The following is a 25668-nucleotide window of genomic DNA, read 5'->3' on the forward strand; positions in this document are numbered from 1 at the left end:
GTCCCAATATTTATATCCCAAAATCCTTTGTCCTCTGAGGGCAGAGCGGCCTTTGCCCAGTCCAAACCAGTTCTGGAGCATTCTGTTTATATGACTCCTTCTTTCCTTTCACAGTGCAGGGTAGAAACATCAGACGCCCCACAGGAGGTGGAGCCAGCATTGTGGAGGACAAGCACAGCCCTGGAGCACTTTGTTGACATGATTCCTTCTCTCCTTTCACAGTGCAGGGCAGAAACATCAGACGCACCACCGGGGGTGGAGCCAGCACTGTGGGGGGCAGGCACTGTCCTATTCAGGTCCAACTCCTCCCTCCCATCTAGATGCAAATCTCTCTATTCAGCCCTGTGCTGACTCGCCCTGTCTCCAGGAATTCCCCAGCCTCCTGGAATTCCCCAGCCCCTGTCACTCAAACTCCAGACAAGGAATACACAGCCTAAAGGCAGGTTTGGATGGTTAGACAAGAAAATACCTACTTTCTAAAAGTGGTATTTTCAAACACAGAATGTTAAAACCAACTTCACTAAATTATGTATTTTATCATTCTGAGTTCAGGCATACTAAACTGGAATTTCTACCATGTTCCCTGAGTCAGTTTAGGATTATAAGATGTAATAAACTGCCCATTCTGGCCTATGGAGAACAGGTAGCCTTGCAATAGTGAAAAACGAAAATGGCTATAATTCACTATTAGGACATGCCACACACATCAGGGCTTGTCCTACCTATTTCATACAATGCACCTTGCCCTTGGGCTTACCATAGGGGTGTCTGATATGAAGCAAAGGGAAGGTTTAGGGACTGGCAAGTGGGTGCACTTGCCCAGTCGACATGGCAGTGCGAGACTTCACGCAGGCTCTGCGATGGCAGACCTGAGACACACGTTTTCAGGCTGCTTCTGTGGGTGGCACAACCAGTGCTGCAAGCCCACCAGCAGCATTTGACTCACAAGCCCCGGGCACCTCTTGTGCACTGGACTAGGGTCTGACAGTGAATCAAATATACCCAATCGTGGAATCACTAATCCATACATCAATTTATAATAGGGAGAGCATAGGCTCTTTAGCACTGATCAGCAGTGGTAATGTGCTCAGAGTCAAAAAATAGCCAACAGGCCAGAAAAAAATAGGAGGAAGGCAAAAAGTTCAGGGATGACCCTGCAAAAAGGGCCAAGTCCTACAGTGGACATGCCATCCGATGGTCAATATCTGTTTGGCTCTCAAGCTGACTCCGCTTCACACTGTTTTCGGGATAGTCTGAATAGGACGAAATCTTAATACCCAATTGCCACACTGTCCTCTTCCCCCCCCCCCATTATCGGTTGGACTGGGAACAGTCTCCTGCATTCCTTTCTCTGGCAGCTGTTATAGGGCGGTGCCAGTTGGCTTCTTTTTACTCGTCCCTCTGTGTGCTGTCCAGTGTGGTTCCCTGCCCCGGCAGGTATTTTCTTTTTTGGGCATTTTTGATGACAGGTTGAGGTCCCTGGTTGTTTTCTGTGACGAGTCTTATTTTCTGACCCTGTTTGGTGTCTACACCAGTGGCTGCACAGTGTTCTTTGCTCTCTACCCAAGTTCTGATTGGGGTGTTTTCATGGTATTGTGCCGATGCACTGTTGCCTTGTTCACTGTCTGACAGGGTACTTTGTCTGTATGCTATTCAGGGATTCCTCAATATGTTTCTGCCACCATAGTACCCTCTCATAGGGGACTCCACATGCGTGCTTGGTGCACAATTGAAAATCTCAAGATGGTGCACGGGGACTCTTCTTGCTCCCCTCTTCTTCCCATTCATTGAGGGTTTCTGCGCACTGGCCAGGGGGTTCTTTCCTTACACTCTTTCTGATGCCCTTCTACCCTAGCAGATGCAAAGGGAGGGGCATGGTTCTTGACCTCCGGTTCTTTGTCTTCTTCTGCCCTGAGTGGTGTTTCTTATTTCTTTCTTCAGGTGTTAGCACTTCTTGTGCTAGTTCTCGCTATATTTGGGTGAGACTTGCCCCTGCCCGCTCTCTCTTAGGTTCCGTCCGTATCTTGGCATGGGTGGCGAACTCTGCCGCCCTACCCCTTCTATTCCTCTGCATGGCTTGTTTTTTCTCTTCTGCCTTGCGCTAAGCTGCAGTTGCTTTCACTTTTTGATTGAAGCCATATTCTTGATTGCTCCAAAACCAACCCCATCGTTTCGTTCCTGGCCTGGCTGTTCTTCAGATGTGCCTTCTACCCTTTTAGGGGGTTTATGGGTAATTTTCTTATTCCACTCTTCTCGGACATGTGTCCCTTACCCATCCACTCTGGGTTGGCCGTATGGAGGTTTGTGATCCCTTAGGATTCTTTTCCGGGGAATTTCCTCCATTTTTTGTGAGCGCTGTTGCAGTTCTAACCCCTTTGTGGGTTCTTCTCCCTTGTACTGATGCATAACTAGTACGATCTTGGATGACGTTTGGATCCTCACTCACGTTGTTCTCTGGCTTGTTGGCCAGGCACGGGTTGTCCCACGCACACAAGACCTTTCCTTTGCTTCTGGCCTTCATGCTTCTTAGGCTGTGGGCGCTGCCACTCTGTTAATTCAGCTCTTTACACTGACCCTTTGGTTAAGATCTTTATTTCTGGCGTTGGTCATTCAATACTAATTTCTTTTACGATTTGCACTTGTTGTCTTAATAGGCCTCAAATGTGTTGACTCTGTTCAACTCAATCCTTTTTACAGTCCTCCATTGTGGTCTTTATTTCTCTATCCTAGCAGAGTTGTTTTACCCCTGTGTTTTTCTTTTCAATTCTCTCAACTGCATACTTGTACCTGTTCAGTCTGTAGCACTATTTCTGTCTGCTTCTTTGATTTTCCTGGGTGTGTGACTTCCACAGTCCCCTCTTCCTTTAGACTGGGCCATGTGGCTGGTTTCCAGCTCACCATTGTCTCACCTTTGGCCCCTGGCTGCTATTGTGGTCATTTGTATGTAGTCTTCTTGGCCACATATTATTTTACAGTGTGATTTATTTTCTATATATGTTTATGGTTTATATATATATATATAGATATATGTTCATACCTCTCTATCTATGGTTTAATATCTTCTTTTATTGAGGTTGCATAGTCCCAGAGGGCTTCCTTCCCTTTAAGTGATTCCTCTGGCTCATGGGGCCTATGGCCATAAGTGTTGCTTTTGCTCGCGATACTTTTCTTCAGCTATTGGTTGTGGCTTTCTGCCTTACCTACTTCTATAGCTCAGAGCTTTGGCCCAGTAGTTTTAACTGTTGTCCTTCTGCCTACGTCTCTTGGGCCGGTTGACCTTCCGAAGGCAGTTGTAGTGCTATGTTTATATGGAGTGTTCTTTCCACTCGTCTTGTTCTTCTGCCGTGGCAATTTCTCCTATGTTTTTGAACTGTGTATTTGGTTCCATAAAGGGTTCTCTCCGAGTTTTCTGGTGGGATGTTTTCTTCCTCCCCTTCCTGGCAAGCTGTCTCTTCTGTGGACTGGATAGCCTAGTCGGTCATCTTTCTTGGAATCCGTTCGCAGACCCTCCTCCAGGATGGTATTGCTTAGGTATCTATTCTAAGGTAAGAAATCTGTGGCTAGACATCTCTATCAGATGAATAAGTTACGTATCTTTGGTAAGGCCTTATCTGGTGAAGGCTAGATCTAACAGCAGATTCCTTACTGACCCATCCTTCCTCCCCGCTCTACAAACTGATTATCCTGTTCTTACAGATCCCTTCTATGCACCCTAATGCCTTTTGTTGGATGTTAAAAAAAAAAAAAAAAAAAAAAAGAAAAAAAAAGAAAAGGAGGACAAACAAACTAACCCTTGATAATTAATGTAAGTGTCTTTATTTTTGGACATTTGGTTTCCATGGCAGTTTCTAAACGTGGCTCCACATTTTAGCGCGGAAAGTAGTCATGGAAGTAACTGACATCAGCGCAGGGCTTGTATGGACTCTGACAGTGTCACATCTGGTGGATGACGTCTTTAGGAAGTCATTCAACGCCCTCTACCAGGGCACAGAGGTACTGCTGTAGGAAGATTTCCGGATCCTGTCTGGCCTGGGGATAATTCTAAGGTAAGTAAGCTGAGGCTAGATCTAGTCCATACCAGATAAGGCATTACTGAAGGGGAGTTACTTATTTTTTTAAATTACTATTGAAAAATGGCCATCTCTGCAGGGTCATCCCCATCTTTTTGCCTCCTTCATCCACTTTCCTTGTTTTTGCTGGTATTAGGACTCTGTGCAGTTTACCACTACTAAACAGTACGTAAGTGCTAGTGCTCACACCCCTAAATATGGTAATATTGGTTCAACTTCAATTGGGCTATTTAATTTACCTATAAGTCTCTAATTTTACTCTATTTATAGGGTGTGTCCTGTCCCCACTCAGAGGGCTGCATAAGTATCAGCAGCACACCAGTCCTCCTTCACAGGTCCAGAAGTGTACTGAAGTGGCGGTACCAGAGGTCCAGTACTTCCACCCAGTTGTAAGCTAAATTACACTTCATAAATCTGAGGACAATAAAGATTGTGAATGGGTGCCTTTGGTGTTTTCCTTTTCTTCTTTATTTCCAAAGTCCCAACTCAAATCATTTTCGCTCCACTATCGGCCTCGTTACAAGTGGTTCTTAAAATGACCAGTATGTTTCTGAAGACCTTGAGTATTGAACTGGTTAATGCAAAAACATGCGATCTGCTCAGCTCCTGTGGCCAAGTACAGTAGCTTGGTGTGTCATTTGGATATTGCTAACAAAGCTTGAATATATTGCCCTTTCATATTAGTATTATACTCAGAAACAGCGGCTCCTGTGGACAAGTAATTAATTGATAATAAGCATTTACAATGCAATAGGTCTCGCATTTGCAAAAGTTAGAGCTATTGGCATTGTAAATGACAAACCTTTTATTTATGTGTTGGTTTTGAAAACCAATAAATAAATGGCATTGTCATTTACAATGCCAATAGCTTAATCTCTTGTAAATGCGAGACCTATTGCATTTGCAATTCAATAGTTCTTGTGTTTACGCGAGTTTGAGCTATTGACATTGTAAATAACAATGCGTTTTATGTATGTTTCAAAACATAAACAAAAGGCATTGTCATTTACAATTCCAATTATTCAAACTCGCGTAAATGCAAATGCTTGTTACAGCAGGGCATAAACAGCAACAAATTGTCGAACCCCAGCCATTTTGGAAGCTACTAACACAAGGGTGTCTGATTTCTGGCGAGTTATAAAACAATTACAGCCACATTGCTATGGCCCTTTGATATCCCCAACCTGCCCTGACTTCAAAACTTCCTACTGTACAGTTTCTGGAGACTCAGCCTAAACACGGACAAGATTCAGGCGCACAAACACGCTTATATGGCACAATGGAAAGGAAAGGCGTCCCCTGCAGTGGCCTGGTAAGCAATGCCTTGGGCCCTGGCACTATTCTATTTACAAATTAAGCACTGAATTACCAATACATTGTGGGGGAAGTGGGATCTGAGAGGAATAAAAACAGTAACTCGAGTGCCTTTTTTAATACAACACTTTGGAGCACTTTTCTGCATATTAAATATCTGGTGTTAGTTAAGCTTAGTAGCTGTAATGGTGCTCAATGTACTGACCCCCGTAAGCATAGAAGGCTGAACTGATTTTGAGGCGATGTGAACCTGTCACTTTTAGATGTACATGAATATTAAAATTACTGAGCAATCGCGCAGGCTACATTTCTGGAAGTGCAACCATAATAAGTTTGTACCACCACTACTAGACACTGCCCCCCCTTACCTAATGAAGGTAGCCTCCCCTGACCCCCTAACCCCCCCCCCCCCCAAAAAAACATCGATAAAAACGTGTCTATAAAAACTTTTTTTTTTTTAAAGGATAATACACTAGCCATGTGCCTCCATCAGAAAGGATACCTCCCTGCAACCCCTTGCTTTCATTTGTCCACCAATGCAATCTTTGCACTTTAATCCCGTTTCAGATGAGTACACACACCAGAAGGATGGCAGAAACCCTGACCTCCAAGTGATATGGACAACTATTATAGTCAAATAATTTAAGATGCTGCTTTTTGGTAGGCTGCCTAGAGCATCTTACACTGCAGAATATAAACAGGAAAGCCATGTGTGCACCAGACAGTGGTATATAATAAAAAAATGCCAATTAGGGAATGGACTACAGAAGTTCACTCCCTTCCGAGTAAGAAGGTGATGGTGCATAAACACTGGTATAATGCCATAATACTTCACAAGTAAATGCAGTTACAAGTTAATTCCCGCAGAATGGGGAATAACTGTGAAGATCAGTTTTTTACCAAGCTGTATTTTATTTTTTATAGGAATTAATGGTAGGAGGTAAATCTGACAGATGGCCTTGGGGCGGATCGGGCATCTGGCAGGACTAGATAAGAAAGGAAAGGAAGCTGCTTTGTGGGTAAGTAGTACATACTCCCTGTGTGCTGGTATGGGGTGAGGCAGGGTCCAGTAAACAGAGCAGGGCTGCATTGTATAAAAAAAAAACACAGAAACTGACACAAACACACAGTGAGGACACATGGCAGCGACGGGGTGGGTGGGGGAGCTAGATGAAACCGGGCTCATGTAGAATATAAGAAAGGCATGCAGCCCCCACCCCTATACACCTGAGGCCCCTGAAGCCCCTGCTATGCTTAGGAGGGGGGGGGGGGAGTATGTGGGGCTGCAATGTCTCATGCTTCCTGGGAAAGTACATTTAAATGTAAAGGAACAGCAAAACTCGGGGTAGGTGGGGGAATAAAATAAAGCGCAGCGGCGGTAATTAAGGTTTGAGTCCCGGCGTGGGCAAGAACAAGCATTTGCAATGCAATAGGTCTCGCAATTGCGAGATTTTGATCTATTGGCATTGTAAATGACAATGCCTTTTATGTGTTTTAAAAAACCTGCAATAATAAAAGGCATTGTCATTTACAATACCAATAGGTCAAAGTTTCTAAAATGCGAGACCTATTGCATTGCAAATGCTTGTTTAATTAGTAGGCCAGGGACACTGTTGTTTGTGAGGATATGATGCCTGTGACACTGCAGAAAAACAGTCTTAATATGTCCAGAATACATTTAGCCCCGATTCCCATGCAATAAGTGAGGAAATACGATGATGCAGTGAAGTGGAGACTCAGAGGTATTTAAGAAGGCCTGGGGCTGTATTCAGGAGTATATCACACAGCAGCATTAAGAAGGTTGCATCAGTTCAGGTCCCTCAAAAGCAAAGACAACTTTGATGGCCTGGTGTGATGAAATATGAACAGATCCAGGCAAAGGGGCAAAATAAAGTACATGGATAGATGAGGAGATAACAGATAAGCCTACAGACAGACTAGCCAGTGGAAGTAATCCAAATAGCAAGGTAGCGGACAGTTGAACTCCACTGATAAAGGTTTTGTTGTTTATCTGTAATTACTAACAACCTGCAGGGATGCAACTTGGGATAGGGTGCTCACTGGTTAGCCCAACCCCCATTTAAATAGTTCTGCAGATCAGGTACCTCGCAGACCTAGGACGAAAGCATCTCAGAACACAGTTTTATGTTATTGTCACCAATGTTATGTGTCTATGTTGTTGACGGTGATATGGCAAGGGTGCCAAGGGCCTTGACGCAAGAAAGGAGCAGGGGCCCCGAATCCCCTTGTTTGTCACCAAAACCTGAAATATTTGGGGTGAAGTGGGCCACTCGCGCCGGCGCCCCTGCACCTACTATACTACTGAAGGCCAGACCACTGGTTGTTGCGGTGGCTCACGACTGGATTTCAACAACCACTCTGGGTGGCTTGCAAACTGCACTACCATACCAAATATATAATGCTTGTGTCAATACACGAGAGATGTGGACATGTGCACGTAAAGTTAGCTTAAATGTACTCTTGGTGTGAGGTGTCTGGTAACTGATGACAGATATTTACATCAGTTGAAATCTTCCAGTTAGCGACACATTTTATATGTATGCATCATTTTGCCGTTGCTCACTTCTGCAACAAGGAGACTGTGTTCTTTTTTTGTTTAGACATTTGTTGACACAGAACAAGAATGCAGGCCACAGATGGCCACAGGGGTGCATTGGGCCTCACAAAAGACAGCTACACTGAGCTGATATCAGCTTTATGGCATGGGAGGTGTGCAGGCAAAACTTCCAAGTAGCAGAGCCAGCGGTAGTTATTTTTCTGTTCTTCAGACGGCATGTCCTTAGAGAGGACACCATATCACCCTCCAGGCACACTTTACCTAACTCTAGACACAAAGCACCCAGGCATGGCAGACATTGGCAAGAGAGGGCATTGGTAGAGTAGGCTACTCGGTCAGGGGTGCAGGTTACACCTGTACTCCTCAAGTGCCACCAGCTCTTTCTCTATAGCTTGAGAGGGGCAGGAGCCATGCCCTGGGCCTCGGTCTGCTTTAGGTGGAGATGGATATTGATTGTAACCTTAGTTCAGCAGAGTCTTATGCTGTGGACAAGAACAAACACACGGAGCACCTATGATGGGCTCACACAAGTCAATCCAACCAGAGAAACTCGCAGGGTCCACATGCAAAGTGATCCTGCCTGGAAAGCCACGGCTGGCTGCACGTGTCCCATTCAACACTGGGCTTCTTGGAAGTCACGTGCCCAGTTGGATTATTGAATACTTCCAGGTCACAGAGGGTGCCATGTTTGCAGTCCTCCGATCCCAATCTGCTACCTCATTCCAAATGAATCGCATGATGCAAACTAAATATACAGCTTTATTGTTTTGCACGTGGAAAACAGAGCAAGTGCAAACACACGCACTAACTTTATTTCCACCACTGAAAAAAAAATATTTCCAATGGAGGAACCTCTTTTGCGATACCCCACTACTTTTTTTTAGGGGTGATCGCAATGCTTTGCCACCCTGAAATGGGTCTCTATCAGGCTCTGTTTTGTGCACAGGCGGTCCGTTTTTTTAGGGACTACAGTGACAGCAAGCACAATCGATGTGCGTGTGCTCACACTACTCACTCCTCACTAGCGGAGAAGTCATGGCATGATGTCATGCCAGGTGAGAGGTGTAGGAGAAGGGAAATCCTTTCAAGAGAGTCACTTTCTCGCTGGATTTCCCTTCTCTTTTTTAAACTTAGGAGCAGCAACGTTGTGGTGGTGTCACCAGGGCTTTAAGTGGAAGCTTTTTCAATATTCTATACAAGCCATACTAGCTGCATGTATATCTTATGCAACTAACCACCATTGACAAAGCCAATAGTCCTGACTTGTAGATATGATGTTACTTGTATCGTATATCTGGATGCAATGACAAACAGCAAAATACAAGGCGGTCGGCACACTATGCTAAGCACAGATTTTTAGTTTACGTGTTTTTAAGCCACGCCCTTAATTACATTGGCCACTCCCCTTTGAGAGACCTCCCCCCAGTTTTTTAATCTCACTTAAAGCCCTGGTTTGAAATAACCCCAGACATGTAAGTGTGTGGGTGTTCACAAACGCTGAGGGCGTTACCACCCTAGAACACACTATGGGAGGTTTTCACACATAGAAACTTTACGAATAGGAAACTAAAATAGTGGTCATTTTACACTCCCAAAAGGGCTCTTTGTACTGATGTCAGATACACATGCGCAAACAGAATTGTAAAAGAGCAGCAAAAAGGAAAGCTCCCGTCCATATTGTTTCAGCAGTCGGATAATACCTGCCCCAGGCCAGAGTTTATTGCAGACCGAAGTGAGTGAGCAGCGTAATAAAAAGGGAATGTTGGGAGACTTTTGGTAGACCTCCGGAGAGTTGCCTGAGCTGAGTTCATACTCCTGAGAGTGGAGGAGTGCCCACTGCCCGGACTGCGTTGGTTGCCTTAAAAAACACTGACTCTGCCTTGCTGTAAATCTACTCCCCTGCATATTTGGGAAAAGAGCTTTTCCACTGCTGAGTACTGCACATACGAGCCCTCCCATGCTCAGTCCACTTCACACACAAAGGTGCAGTAAAAACCATACAATTCTTACTCTGTCTATACTCCACTGTGAAGTAAGAATACAATTGTTATTGTTTTCAGCAGTCAAAAATTAGTATATACCCCGCAATTCGTGAAATCATTTAAAAGTACCTTAGTCCCATGGTTATGGTTTAGGTGATTAGAAATTTAATGGGCGGAGACAGAGGATTGAACAGTTCCCATAAAACCACAACGAAGGGAATACAAAACCAACGAGGGCGGGGAAGGAGAGAAACACTCACGTAGCCTACAATAGCCCTGAGTAACACTTCTATGTTGACAAACAGCAATGGCGTCTCTCCACCGTGCCAGTAGCCAAACATACAGCAGAGTCCCTGCGCTTCATGTATGGTAAATACGTTTGGGAAAACGTTTGGGGAAATGGCAGAGTCGGCGCTGCTTGAATTCAAACTCCTGGTCTGCTGACCACCACTTTAATCCAAGTGATGAGCGTGCAGCACGGGCATCCCTCCGCTAGGTGACTAATAACAAACCAAGCAACTCTTACAAAAAGTGAAGCAGAGAGCGTCCATGTAAAACAAGACCAGCCCGGCGGAGCGTGGCGCGGGAGCGCATTCCAGGCGGGGGAGCGGACCCTTTGAAGTGCGATGCCAAACGGATTGCATGGCGGCACGATGCGCGTGATTGTGCGCGTGCTCGCCATGCAATCCGCTTTTCGGAGCACTTTTAAATGCCCCTTACTATAGTCTCGCTTTGCGATCGCTTACGCGATAGCGAGGCGAGACCTAAAAATGCTAATTAGGGAAGGGGCTATAGAAGTGCACTCCCTTCCGAGTCTGTCGGGGCAGCGAGTGGGAGCTGGGTGAAGCTGCACACGTCGAGCCTGGGAAGTCAGAAACCAGGAAAGGGGGATTTGTAGCAAGAGAGCAGAGAAGCGGTCTCCGGAGGCAGAGAAGGGCTGCAGCCGTTTTTTCCACCTCCCCCTCCCTACGGTGGTTGCCCGAGCATGGGGAGATCGAGTGCCCGCTCTGCCTGGCTCAGTGCTGGAGGGGCACGCAGGAGGCTCGGTTAGGCTTGCTCTTGCTGAAGGCTGAGAATGGGAGGAGGGTACGGGAGTGAGTGTGATGGCTGCGGGGCTCCTTCCCATCAACAGGGGGTTGATGGGAAGGAGCTGCGCCCATGTATGCTATAACACTACCATATAATATGCAAAAAAAGTAAATAAATATTTTCCTAAGCATTAGTTAACAACAACAAAAAACAGCCCCAACCACAACACTATTTTTAAAACTTGCACCACTGTTCTCTGCCCGCATCCATACAAAGCACATGCATCTCTGTAAAATTTAAATAGAGTGAGTTTGAAAGAGAAAGAGTTAGGCAGAGATTAAGAGAGCGGTGGGCAGAGACCGGAAACAAATATATGGAAAGAGGAAACGAGATAGGAGAAAAGAGAAAGCGGGAGCATTGCACGGACTGTCCAAACAAAAAGCATATACACATCATGGCAGCTGCCAGGTAGAGAGGCCCTAAAGAAGGGGGTGTTGTGATCCTCGGGTGTACATGGCACAGATGCGGCCCCCACACCAATAAGAGTTTCCAATGACCAAATCTCAACTGAAATGTAAATTGAAACAGCACGAGGGGGAGGGGCCGCGAGGATGGCTAAACTAGGCGTCTCGAAATAAGCCCCCACCAAAGGCGGTAAAGCACGGCGACTCTGGGTGCCCCCGCAGGCGCACTGACGAACACACGCGCAAAGCACAACATATAGTGAAAAATGCACTTTGCCAATCCTGAGCTAAAATTCAAACTAAATTCAAACTAAATGCACGTGATCAGGGGCACAGGAGTTGCACGTTCTGTCATGCACAAGGACAATGTGTAGTAAAGCACCAGCAATGCTCTGAATTATGTGTTTTGGAACAGGCACAAACAGTGACCAACCAAATTGTTATACGTGACATCAGACTTCCCAGATTCCTCAGAGTTTCCAGACAAAATAAGATAAAATGTGCTTTATTGATATCATGCGTTAGACACGTATAAATAAGCAAACAAGATACTTTCAAAAACTCTTCCGCGCTGGCCAATCTGAATGAAACACGTTAGTTAGATTCCTCACCTTATAATATCCCCAGGCGTCAGGCTGGATCCGGAAAGATTGTTCATCAGCAATACCCTTGCGCGTCGCTAGGCGTCGTCTGCGGCTCCGCATCAGTCATCGGCGTTGTGCGCCGGAATGACGTCATCTGAGTACTTAGACGCCGCCCTCGCGCGCTGACGTCAGTTCTTCTTTTTTCCGCGCCAGACAGCGCCGATCCGGGAAGAGCATACCCTTTTAGTCAATTTTTGACTTAACTTTTTGGACTCTTTTTTGTCTAATCTCGTCGACTCGATCTGGTGCCAGTAGGATGCCTGGTTTCAAAGCCTGTGACTCCTGTCACCGACTGATGTCGGTAACAGACCATCACCACCGGTGCCTTTACTGTCTTGGGGCTGACCACGATGCGGAGTCGTGCCTCGACTGCCGGGCCTTGACTTCGAAGGCTAGGCGGGAGCGGTCCCGCAAGCTTCTCGAGCTCCGGTACTCGGCTCTGCGCCGTTCACGGTCGAGGAGGAGGTCGAGGGACCGGTCGCGGAGCCGCAGCAATCATCACTGCTCTTCAGGTTCCAAGTCTTCGGGTAAGTCGAAGCATAGTAAGAAGTCCAAAAGGTGACATCGCTCTTCGGGCTATCCTCGCCGGTCACGCGACTCGGTCTCTGGTCCGGGTGGTACCACCCCCGCGGCTCCATCGGAGCCGCAGGAGCCACATCCGTCCCCATACCCGCCGGTCCCTGGGACTGACGAGACTCTGGCAGAGATCAGTGACTTCCTCTCGGCCATGAGGGGCCTGGCGCGCCTTTGGGCTCGGCTGGGAGGCCTAGCGACCCGGCGGCTCCGGCCCCGGCGCCGTCGTAGACTCCAGTCCCGACGCCGCAGGTCCCCGCGGTATCCAGGCCTGGATCTCAGTCAGTGCCGGTCGACCTCACGACCCCTCCGCCGGCGCCGGCGCCGCCACCGGACGCCGCAGTTTCCCGGTTCAGTCCCAGTCCGGCGCTGGTGCGGCGCCGTCCGGCGCCGCATCCGGCGCCGATGGGTGACCATTTCATCTTCCGCCCGGCTCCGATCATTCCGCCTGTTTACCAGGAATCGGATGACGGTGACGACTGGGAGGGGTCTGATGACCCTCTGGCCCGCCAGGATCAGTTATCACAGGACTGGGCAGATGAGCTGGGGGATGCCAGTGGCCTTGACACCTCCCCTGACACTGGCTTCATCTCTCCTCCGACCATAGCTTCAGAGGAAGGTGCTACCTTTTCTGTGGTGCTGCGTAAGGCAGCCGAATCCCTTGGGATGGAGCTACCTACTGTGGACGTGAGGACTAACCTCTTCACTGAAGTGCTCCAACCGTCAGCAAGCTCCTCGGAGCCTCTGCTGCCGTTTAACAAAGCACTGATGGACATTCTGAAGGGCACCTGGTCCAAGCCCTCCACAGTACCTCCTGTGGACCGGAACGTGGCCCAGCGCCACCGTCCTGCACCGAGCGACCCCAGTTTCCTGTCCCAACACCCCAAGCCTGAGAGCCTGGTTATCCAGGCCTCTACTTGCCAGACCTCCTTCCCGTCTGCTCCCCCGGATCAGAAATCCAAGAGACTAGAGCAGTTTGTTAAAAAGCTGTTCTCCTTCCTTAGTTTGGGGCTGCGGTCTATTAACACCGCTTGTCTCTTTGACTGTTACTCCCACTCTCTGTGGGATACAGTGGAGGACGTGCTGCCCCAGTGCCCGGAGGAGGCCCGGACACAGCTCGCCCAGGCTCTTGCCGAGGGGCGGGACGCAGCGCGGTATGCCATCCGATATGGATTGGACATGACGGACTCGCTAGGCAGGGCAATGTTGACCACAGTGGCGCTTCATTGTCACGCCTGGCTGCGGTCCACGACTTTTTCCGGGTATGTCAGGAGCACCCTCATGGACATGCCCTTTGATGGCAGTCGCCTCTTTGGCGACAAAGCGGACAGTGCGCTGGAGCGCTTTAAGGATTTCAGGGCTACGGCCAAGTCCTTGGGTTTCTTGGCCCGCACCCGCAACCTTCCACTTTTCGCCCCTTTCTTGGCCAAGGAAGGGGCGCCCCCTCACGTCCACCTAGCCACAGGCCGCAGAACCAACCTCCACGCGGACGTGGATTCTGCGGAGGCGGTACAGGGGGACAACGTGCCGGTCCATCCACATCCACCCCAGCAGCATCCGCCTCAAAGCCCTCCTAGTCCGTGCTTTCAGGCCCATTCCACGCCAGTGGGAGGCAGAGTTTGCCATCACCTGCTCCACTGGCGTTCCATCACTTCGGACAGGTGGGTGCTGCAAATCGTCCGAAGGGGCTACTCCCTCCAGCCGTGCCACCGCATGTCGGGGGATCACTTGAATCTTCTACAGGAGGAAGTTGCGGCCCTCTTGGCCAAAGGGGCCGTCAAGCGCGTTCCTGGTCCAGAAGTAGGTCGTGGGGGCCTACGCTCTATCTTGGACCTCAGGAGCGTCAACGCCTTCCTCCGGAAGGAGAGGTTCAAGATGCTCACTTTAGCTCAGGTTCTGGCTGCCCTAGACCCTGGAGACTGGATTGGTAGCATTGGACTTGCAGGATGCTTATTTCCACATCCCCGTCCTGCCGGCCCACCGGCGTTACCTGCGGTTCACGGTGGGTCAGGAGCATTTTCAGTTTACTGTGCGCCCCTTCGGCCTCACCAGTGCCCCTCGGGTGTTCACAAAAGTGATGGCGGTGGTCGCAGCTTATCTGCGCCGATCGGGGGTTCCAGTCTTCCCCTATCTCGACTGGGTGTTGAAGGCAGGTTCACCCCAGCAAGTCGCCTCCCACCTCCAGACTACAGCCGACCTCCTGCATTTGCTGGGGTTCCCAATCAATGTGCCGAAGTCGTATCTGAGTCCCTCCCAGACGCTCCTCTTCTTCGGGGCGGTTCTGGACTCGGCGCAGTTCCGGGCTTATCCTCCAGAACAGCGGGTCCGGGATATTCATCTTTCGGCCTCTGTCCCGGGTTTCGGTCAGGTTGGTGCTGCGGCTTTTAAGTCTGATGGCCTCCTGCATCCTGTTAGTGCATCACGCCAGGTGGCGAATGCGGGCTCCGCAGTGGGATTTGAAGTTTCAGTGGGCCCAGCATGGGGGCAACCTGTCCGACCATGTCTTGATCTCGGAGGGCACTGCAAGACAGTTGCAGTGGTGGCTCACGGACCATGATAGGGTCAGTGGCAGATCCCTCTCCCTACCCCAACCGGAGCACGTAGTAGTGATGGATGCGTCCCTCCTGGGATCGGGGGGCCACATGGGGAAGGCGGAGATCAGAGGACTCTGGTCTCCGGCGGAGTCTCGGCTCCATATCAACCTTTTGGAGCTGAGAGCGATCCGCCTTGCACTGTCCGGGGAAGTGTAGTGCAGGTGTTCACCGACAACACCACCGCCATGTGGTATTGCAACAAACAGGGCGGGGTGGGGTCGTGGACTCTTTGTCAGGAGGCTCTGCACCTCTGGACATGGCTGAAACATCAGGGCATCACCCTGGTGGTTCATCATCTGGCGGGCTCTCTGAACTCCAGAGCAGACGAACTCAGCTGCCGGTGCATGATGGATCACGAATGGCGTCTGAACTAGGACGTGGCGCAAGGCCTCTTTCGGCAGTGGGGAGAGCCTTGGTTAGATCCATTCGCCACCGAAGAGAACGCGCAATGTCAGCAGTTCTGCGCGTTGGAGTTTCCAAGGCGGCACTCGCTCTGGGACGCCTTTCGTCGCGAGTGGAGTTGCGGTCTGTTGTACGCCTTTCCGCCTATAGCACTTATGCCCAGAGTGCTGAAGAAGATCAGACGCGGCCGGGACCAAGTCATCTTGGTGGCTCCGGATTGGGCAAGAAGGTACTGGTATCCCGAGCTACTCAGTCTGTCGATCGATTTCCCGATACGACTGCCTCTTCAGGAGGACCTTCTGTCGCAGCAGCAGGGGACGGTCCTCCACCTGAACCTGTCCAGTCTCCACCTCCATGCGTGGAGATTGAGCGGCGACAGTTGATGCAATTTGACTTGCCTCCTGAAGTCTGCGATGTAATTCTGGCAGCCAGGCGTCCCTCCACAAAATCGGTATACGCCTGCAGGTGGAACAAATTTGTGGCATGGTGCACAGCAAAGGCTGTGGATCCCCTTTCCGCCCCTCTTTCTGAGGTTCTCCTCTTTCTTCCTTCCATGGCCCAGCAGGGCTCTGCTCTGGGCACTCTTAAAGGTTATCTTTCCGCTATCTCTGCTTTCCTACGGCTTCCTGATCAGCCTTCTCTTTTCAAATCCCCTGTGGTTTCTTGCTTCTTTAAGGGCATTACTCCCATGTTTCCTCCTGTCCCTTTCGTAATGCCACAGTGGGATTTGAATCTTGTATTGACGTATCTGATGTGCGCTCCCTTTGAGCCACTTCATAATTGTCCCCTGCGTCTTCTAACTCTTACGACTGCTTTCCTGGTGGCCATCACCTCTGCTAGAAGGGTGAGTGAGCTCCAGGCTCTCTCTTCTAAGCCTCCTTTTCTTTCTGTCCACCCGGACACAGTTGTTCTCAGGACTCGTCCTTCCTTTCTTCCTAAGGTGGTGACTCCCTTCCACATTGGGCAGTCTGTTACGTTGCCCACCTTCTTTCCGCCTCCGCATCCTTCGAAAGAGGAAGTGAGACTTCACCGTCTGGACCCAAAACGGGCGCTGTCCTTTTATTTGGACCGCACCAAGCAGTTCCGGAAGGATGACCAGCTCTTTGTTGGCTACGTGGGCGCTAAGAAGGGGAGGGCGGTACACAAGCGAACCATCTCTCGGTGGGTCGTTTTGTGTATCAAAGCTTGTTATTCCTTGGCTGAAAAGGAGCCTCCTGTATGGCTGAGGGCCCATTCCACTTGGGCCACGGCGGCGACAACTGCCCTGGGCCGGGGAGTCCCCTTGCAGGACATCTGTCAGGCAGCAACGTGGGCCTCGCTGCACACGTTTGCCAAACACTATTGCCTGGACAGCCAAGTCCGGAGAGACGGCTTATTTGGCCGTTCTGTTCTCCAGGACTTCCTGGTGTGATCTTGGTTCGCAGACCCACCACCGGGGTTGGTATTGCTGGGGTATCTATTCTAAGGTGAGGAATCTAACTAACGTGTTTCTTTCAGATGAACAAGTTACTTACCTTCGGTAATGATGTATCTGTAAGAAACATTAGTTAGATTCCTCACCGACTCACTCATCCTCCCCGTTCTGCGAACCGATATCTAGGGTTGAGGTTATCCCTTTCAGGGCCCTAGAATTGTTTGGCATCAGTGTCGGTCTCTTGCATGGCTCTGCGTTCCTGGCGCGGAAAGCTATGTACAAGAACTGAGCGCGGCATCTAAGTACTCCGACAACGTCATTCCGGTGCACGACGACGGACGCGGAGCCGCAGACGGCGCCTAGGGACGCGCAAGGGTATTGGTGACAAAATCTTTCCGGATCCAGCCTGACGCCGGGGGATATTCTAAGGTGAGGAATCTAACTAACTAATGTTTCTTACAGATATATCGTTACCGAAGGTAAGTAACTTGTTCTTTCGGATTCCAGGCTGTACCAAAGCCGGCTTGTTTTGTGCGTGTTGACTCTTTCGAGGCAGCCATAGGAATCTTTTGCTTCCCGTAGGAATCTTTTGCTTCCCACAGTGTCTAGTGGGGCCTGTTGGGTGGGTCATGGTAAAAAGATTATTAACAGTTGTTTTTTTTGCATGCCTATTGAACGCAGTTTATTGACCTTAAAAGGATGAGTGCATAAGTCACACACGCCACATTTAAATGCATAAAGTCTTATTGGTGCGCGAGGCGTGGGTTACAGGACGCTGGGATGACAGTGGGGAAGTCAGTGTCTAGCCTGACAAGCTGGGGGCAGAAGGCTGGTCTTCCCGCCGTGACCACCATAAAAACAAGTCGACAAAAGTCAAAGTGAGGGGGGGTGGGTGCAAGTCCGGGTGTTGTTTGCACGCGTGCGCTGAAAGTAAAAAACAAGGGAGAGTATAAAAGGAGTGGTGCGTGCGCGGCCGTCGTGCGGCCGCAAAACTGAAAGTGATCGCGATCAAGCGTGCGACGAGCGATGCGCTTAATGAGTATGAGGAATGCCATATGGCGCCTCTGCTCATGAGCGCGCACATGCAGTGCAAGCTGTAGCCGGCGGTAGCATTTTTTGAAGCCCTTACTTAAAGTCTCGCCAGTCCAGCGCAAGGGTCTCTTCAGGACCTACAATAGTAGGGACACCTGAAAGATGTAGGGCACTGTCTAATGTGAGAAGTGTCACCGTGCGTTATAGTGAAGAAAAAATACTCACAGGGTGACCCAGCCGGGCACCCATGTGAGGGTAGTGGTCGACAGTGCTAACGGAGGACGGCACTTCTGAAGTTGATCTGTTATCTGGTATGAACAGGTGAGGGCGCCTCTCGGGTGCGTGTGAGCGCCATAGGGCAGGGATAGAAAACAAACACTGTGGGTTGGAAATCTCTGGATGCGTTTCCAGTATTGTGGCATAAGAAATAGAACCTGGCAGATGAAATGTCTGCTCGTGTGATCTCCCGCGATGATAGAGAGCATACGAGTGTTAATCTCGTAGCTCTGTGCAATGACCTTCATGTAAATAGGCCAGGTATTCTTTTCAAGGAAATTGAAGGATTGAATTCTTAAGCATTTGCTGCAACTGATGTCTGTTAGGCATTCCGTTCTCGTTCTGATCGCAGAGAGCCAGTATGCATGCCATTTTAGCTCCAGTCAATGTCCAGGCATCCTTTTCAGATCTTTCCCAATGATGTATAGCAAGCTGCGAGCGTCCAACACAACACCAGAGAGGCCTTTTATTCCACCAGACATTTCCACTGTGGGCTGTACTCCTCGGCGGCTGGTTTTGAAAGCACCTTATTGTCATAGAGATGTAACCTTGTACGGTTATTGCCTTAACAGTTAGCAAAGATAATTTCACCAACGTGTCTTGGATGAGGGTAACTCTTTTAAGACGCTAGGTTGCTTTCATAATTGCTTCTTTTAATTGTTTCGAAGTATGTTTATTCTGAAACTAGATTGTTGAGCTGTATTTGAAAAGGGAACACGTTTTGCATGATGTACTATGATAACTGATTGAAAGGATTACCCATGGTGCCTTTAAATTTCATTAGCACTCCCCATGATTGATTTGTCCATTAATTTTCTGGCTATCATGATGGATTTTCTATTTAATCGGTTGTCAGTCATTAATCCCTGGTATTTTAACTCCTTACTGTTTCAGTTGGTTAGTCCATGTATTTCCAAATATAATTTATCCCAATGGTCATTATCATACTTTTGTGTACTTTTAGGCAGTGCAATTGATGTTAGGGCCTGGCAGTTGTATGTCTGATAATAAACATTATCAGCTTAAAGTAATACATAGCCTTTACTCTGCCTCTGCAACTTAACTACAGTCTCATATTACAGAAATCAAATATTCTATAAACATTAAGGTGTTAGTGTCAGAGTGACTCTCTTCTTTGCAGTCCATGTGGACATGTGCAAACGGGATTCTGCAAAACGTTAAACATAAAGCCATTGCTAGCTTATTTATTATTTGAAATGTTTGTTTGTCATCTTATAATTAATGCATACATTTTTTTTTCTTTTTAGTTGAAATAAGTGCCCCCAAGAAGCCAGTGAAAATGAAATCGGAGTCATCCGAAGAGCTGCAGTACGTCTTTAAAATCTATGGTTTAACTTTACCGCATCAATTGAATGTATGAAATTTAAATTTGTGGCAAAATACTTTCCGTTTACATTTATGCATCTTTTTAAATGTACTGCAAATTCTTAATGGTAATCTTCCCACTGACATTTAAAATGCTGCTCAAAAACGTGTGCAGACTGATTTCAAGTCTGTTACTTGGCTGTTAAGTAGATGATCCCCATCGCCCTTGTCATATAATTTGTGTTGTCCTGCCTTATAGCCCTTTAACACCGTACACAGAGTGCTATTTTAACGGAATTGGTGAGGCATTTTTGCGAATATTTTGTTGACATTTAATATGATCGTTTACAATGCACTATTTAAAAGTAGTGTTTTTTTTTTTTAAAGATTTGATTGTGGCTGGTTGGGTGTTGGTGTTTTAGACCGCTCAAGTTTGGTACCGTAGAAAAACATGGGACAGTGTTTGACCAGGTGTAGTTGGGAAGGTTAAATCGTGAGACACTGAGTTGGATGCAAACGTTAGTAAAATATCAGGCCCAAACACAGGGAAGGTTTTACACAGCAGCATGCAATGCCAACCACTTCAGTTTGGGTCCTTAGGATATCCATGTTACAGAAATGCATTTACTTTGTAGGTTTCTCGAAGGGCAGAATGTGTGCCTATTACATTTCTATATTTCTTGTTTACACAAAGTACCGTTTCTCGGCCTGTAGTTTTGTTTATTCCCCAAAACTCTATCTAGTCTATCTGAGTTTGTTACCTGCAAGACTGGTAAATTAATAATAATCTTTTGTCTTTATGATGATGATTAAATGCTATTTAATGTTTGTTTTGCAGTATGAATTTTTTCTGGATTCACATTCTGTGCATTATTTCACCACCTAGTGGCGTGGTCCCAAATTCTCCATTGTGATAGTCCTTCTTCTTCTCTTTCTTGTATTTTTTTGTTAGACGTACATTGTCCCACCATTTGCTGTCTAATCTAGCCTCTTCGGACGTCATGCGCCCTTCCTCTACTTGGTTGCCATCTTCAGGTTCTTTTTTTCCCGCCGTTGAGTCTGTAAGCATTGCTGAAGGCTCTCTAGTTTTTTAAAAGACTTTAGATTAAAGTTCGCCAAGTGAATATCAGAGAAGACCACCTAAAAGAGGTCCCAAATAACTATTCGTCAATTTACACAAGTCAAGTGTGAACCGGAGAATGCCAGTACAAGGGCCCCCCTGTTTCAAATCTGCCATAAGTGCCACCTTAAATTTGCACAAAAAGACAACCATCAAGTGTGCAACTTCTGCCTTCTGTTAGACCACAAAAGTGTCTGTGAGGCCTGCAGAGACTTCAAGCCATCGCTGAGAGACCTGGGATTGCCAAGCGAGGAGAAAGATAACCTCGCCAAGAGAGAAGGCTCAGATGGTGAGCTGAGGATCATTGACATCGAGAAGGAGCAACTAAACACAAGAAGAGGCGAGCCTAGGTAACATCGAAAAAACGTACTGGGGAGAGTCCCGATCATCAAACTCAAACTCAAAATCACAAAGGGTTGTCTCTCTGTCAAATTTCATCAACAGAAGGCAAGCAGAGGTCTCATAGCAAGGACACTGCATGCAGGCGCACATCCGAAAATACGACGTAGAAAGACGATGGAAGTCCGGAAGTGTTGCCGTCAAAAGACAAACCGAGTTGGGAGGTACCAAAAAAAGGGTTGACGAAAGAATCCTCAACTTCAAAGAGGAAATCGATGCCTACACTCGATGCAGAAATCGAGTGAAAGAAGAGGCCCCACAAGGCAGAAATGACTGCGATACTACAAAACTAAATTTGACACATCTCTTTAGGAATTTCGAATTCCACCAAAAATGTTGACTGAAAAAGAGCAAATTGACAAGGACACAGAAGAAGTTTGACCCCCTATGATACCAGAGCCACAGGAAGAGGAGATAAAACAATTCTTCAAGGAAGATGATCCTGCGTCCATCGGTATGTTTCAGGAAAGAGGAGTCTGAGTATATGGAGACTCATTTGCAGGAGGTCAAGACTGATTTCCCCAGGAGGGGATTGACAGATACCTGTCTAGTCCATCGCCTCATGATGACATTGCAATGTATGGGCAATTGATAAAGAGAGCAGCTGAAAAATATGGTGTGCAACTAGAGGAGGCAAAAGCACAATCATGTTTCCTACTAGAGACTACCCAAAGCAGAAATCAGTCCCTTCCTATGCTGCCAAGCATACTGGTTCAGGAAATAGAAGCCTTTAAGGAACCTGCGACTTGCAGGGCAGTAACGCCAAGGGTAGAGAAAGTACAAACACTCCGCAAAAAAACAAACAAACTCTATACATATGAGGAACTGTGCGAGCAGCCTTCGTCATTGTTGCCACAGCTGGAAAGAGGGCAACAACATCCAGACCACCACTGGATAACAAATCCAAAAAGATAGATATGGTGAGGTAAAAATTCGAAAGAGGTGCAGCAACTCTATGGAGATTAGCCAGCTCAAATGCTCTGCTCAATAGATATGCGTACCAACAGTGGGACGAGTTGGCAGAGTTGATGAAGCACCTGCTGGAACAATGCCCCCAAAAGGACAGCATTCCCAGCAGAAGAGGGGAAAAACAATGCAAATACTTGCTTAAAGTCTGTATCAAATGTATCACGCACAGCAATCAGAGAAATTATGGTGGGCACAACCTTAAGATGTCATGCCTGGCTAAGGGTGTCTGGTTTCAAACCAGAGGTACAGGTGCATATGATCAATGCTCCTTTCAATGTGGAGCAACTGTTTGCAAATACAGTGGATGATGCCCTTCAGCAACTCAAGAAGGATAATACAAAGTCCATGGGAGCCCTACGATTCAGGAGACACATACAGAGAACCCACACCTGTGAACACCAGTAGGCAGAGGAAGTTTTTCAAGTGCATCACGCATCAATACTTTTCAGGGCACAAGTCAAACACAAACACCAAGACAATAGTGGCAGTGCCAAACACACTAATCCAGTCATTTCTGGGTCGTGCAGAATGAAGAACGCAGCCACATAGTGGAACGGCTTCCTCCCTCCAGCAAGTGACTTATTACACCATCATCCCCTCACACTCAACACCTGCTTGGAGGGAGAATAAAACTCCTCCAGGATTGAGGAAAGTGACCTCAGCCAAATGGATATTAAACATCATACGATTTGGATATTGCATACAACTGATAAAACAACCACCAGCTACAAAAGAATGCACTAGAAAGAGTGCCCTGCTACAGGACGGCCGCCACCAGACACCTAAAGGCAGCGAGACCCCTCAGAATCACTGTTGCTCGCAGACAGGTCCCAGGAGCTCTGAAGCGGCTATGGAGAGCATCAAGGGCCACTCACATCTTTCCAGGTTACTCCATTCTCACAGTATATACACCGGTTAATGCGCTGCATCCACCACCTTGCTTCTCCCTTGCTGCCATGCTTCGACAGTGGGAATGGGGCCCAAGACTACCAGCAGAGCCCAGAAAGTGAAGGCGGCCTGTCCTTTCTTCCAGACGGGCTTGCTGGGGCAAGGGGAGGAGGTCGTGGTGCCGATCCCATGGCCAAGACGACGTTCTCCTCCTGCTCAGGTATCGAAGGCTGAGCGGAAGTGGAGAGGCGGTACTTCTGGCGGTGCACGTCCGGCCGGCCCTACAGTTGTGGAGCTCGTGAAGGGGTCGACCCTGAAGCGAGACCAGTAGACGCATAGAGAGATTGCTAAGAGTGTGTCAGAACAGCCGGAGCCAGTGGATACAGCCCTAACAACGCCGTGTGATGAGCCACAAGATGGGTCTAGCCCTCGGCCTCATGGAAGTAAAACCTTGGTGGCAGAGCCTCTGCCATGTAGCATAATGAAGGTATGCATGTGTTCTTTTACCCAGCCCCCAGTCCTAGCAAAGGGCAATGTAACCACAGTGCTAAAGGAAACCACTAATATTAAGGGCAACACTCTAAATCCAGATGAAGGGCTCATGGCAAATACAGAGGTTTTTGATCACACAGTTATGACTCTCACAAGGGGGAATTTAAGCCATGTTCCACAGAGCCCACTGCCACTTGAAATCTCACACGATTTGCGTAATTACAACCCTCCTAATTTTGCAACTTGTGCATCACTAGGCCAGGTTAAAGAACTTGTCACAAGCTCATCAACGCTCTGATTGCAGAAGGGGGAGTGTTGGAAATGGGGATCTCTATTTGGCAAGGGTTTGCACCTTTGTCTAAGTAGGGACCCTTCCTTCTAGTAAGGATAAGGGAGTTACCCTCCTAAAATAACCCTTGCTCACCCCCTTGGTAGTGTGGCACAAGCAGTCAGGCTTATCTCGGAGGCAGTGTGTAAAGCATTGCACATAACCAACAGTAATACAGTGTAAGCACTACAAAAGGACACCACCCCAGTTTTGCAAAATATCCAATATTTTTATATACTTAAGACGACCAAAAATGATAAAAAATCCACAATACAGTACTTAGAAATTCTCAGTTATCAAAATAAGCTTCAAATAAAGTTCCTTGAAGTCGATAGCTCCGTCTGGGGCTATCATGGCATTGTGAACAACAAATTCCAAACAGTTCTGGCTACCTGCGGCGTTGCGGGCCAACTACGGAGTTGTGAAGACCCACAAAACAGTAGCTTTAGAAATGCAGGGCGTCAGCGACCTCTCGTTGAGCTCCAGAAGCACGGTGTTGGTTCTGGAGGTCGGTGCAGGAGTCGCCGGGCCCTTGAAGTCACACGCGTTGAAGATCAAACTTCTCGCGGTTGAAGTCAGGAGCGCTGGCAGGCGTCTGGTGCTGCGGTGCGGATTGTGGTGCCCTCAGATCGTGGTGCAGGCAGCGGCTTGGTGACGGTCGTCCAGCTGTGTCGTGAGATCAGGCCTGCGGTGCGAGGTGATGTGGTGCTCGCAGGTCACGTTACAAGCAGCGTCCTCGTTGCTGAAGCGCTGTCGTCTGCTGACAAACTGGATTCGATGGCGCCGGCTTCGGTAGACCAAGGCTACGGTACGGGATGAGGACGGTGCGTCATGTAACTTACTAGCGGTGCCCTTGCGCCACGGTGCAAGCAGCTGTGTCGATGTCTGCATGAAGCGGCGTCGTCTGGGATACCAGATCGACGATGTGAAGCGAGGCGGTGCGGAGTGCGGTGCCATCAGGTCGCGGTGCAAGCAGCGGCTCGATGGCGGCATCAGCAGGCATAGTCGGTGAGATCAGGGTTGCGGTGCGGCAGTGCCCTCAGGACATGGAGTTGGCAGCGGCGTCGTAGACGGCGTCTGGTTGCTTTTTCTTCTGGTGCAGTACAAAACACACAGTCCACAGTGCTGACTGCAGAAGTACTTGAAGTCTTTGCTGTTCCTGAGACTTCTTGAACAGGTGGCAAGCTCTACCTCAAGCCCTTGGAGAATCTCACAAAAGAAATTGCAGATAGTTTAGTCCAGTGTTTTCACTGCCCATGACAGAAGCAGCCACTGCTGTTCTATGGCTCCTAGAGACATTTTCGACATCGCTAAGTTAGCATGAGCTTGGCTGCCGTGCTGCTGCTTTTGCGCACGTTACTACATACCTTTGTTTCTGCAAGACTCTGTGCCTTTCACATGAGAACAGGCTGCTTTCGTGTTCTCTGGCTTTCCTGGCGTTTAGTCTGAACACGATGTGCAAGGTCGATAAACCATGCCCCTTGTTACTCTGTTCTGGTCAGTCCCTAGCACCTAGACATAACATGCTACACACAGCTGCAGTATTGAAGACTCGTGCTTTGATATTACGTTGCTGCATGTTGTTTTAACACACTTGGAGAAAGCAGTTTCATGGAGAAGAGCTCCGCCTTTCCTATGATGTAAACTATACATCCAGGCTTTCAGGTATGCGGTCTGCTGTCAAAGCCCGGAGATCGTCCTTTATATAAAATACATTTCTTCTAGTCAGGGGGAGGGTGGTTAGGCCTAAATGCCCTAGTTTCCACAGTCTTTA

The 25668-nt window shown here is 48.2% G+C and overlaps 1 protein-coding gene across 2 annotated transcripts in view; it reads left to right on the forward strand.

Annotated features, from left to right (window-relative positions):
• The window catches only part of LOC146861727 (myb/SANT-like DNA-binding domain-containing protein 2), a 739320-nt gene that overhangs the window by 161824 nt on the left and 551828 nt on the right, over window positions 1-25668 (forward strand). For both annotated transcript variants that reach the window (XM_085646104.1, XM_085646103.1), the window contains exon 3: window positions 19641-19701. In XM_085646104.1, the coding sequence (XP_085502230.1) occupies window positions 19641-19701 (61 nt within the window). The remainder of the gene's footprint in view (window positions 1-19640; window positions 19702-25668) is intronic.

Source organism: Triturus cristatus, chromosome 3_1 (assembly GCF_964204655.1).
Source record: "Triturus cristatus chromosome 3_1, aTriCri1.1, whole genome shotgun sequence".
Classification (NCBI taxonomy): domain Eukaryota; kingdom Metazoa; phylum Chordata; class Amphibia; order Caudata; family Salamandridae; genus Triturus; species Triturus cristatus.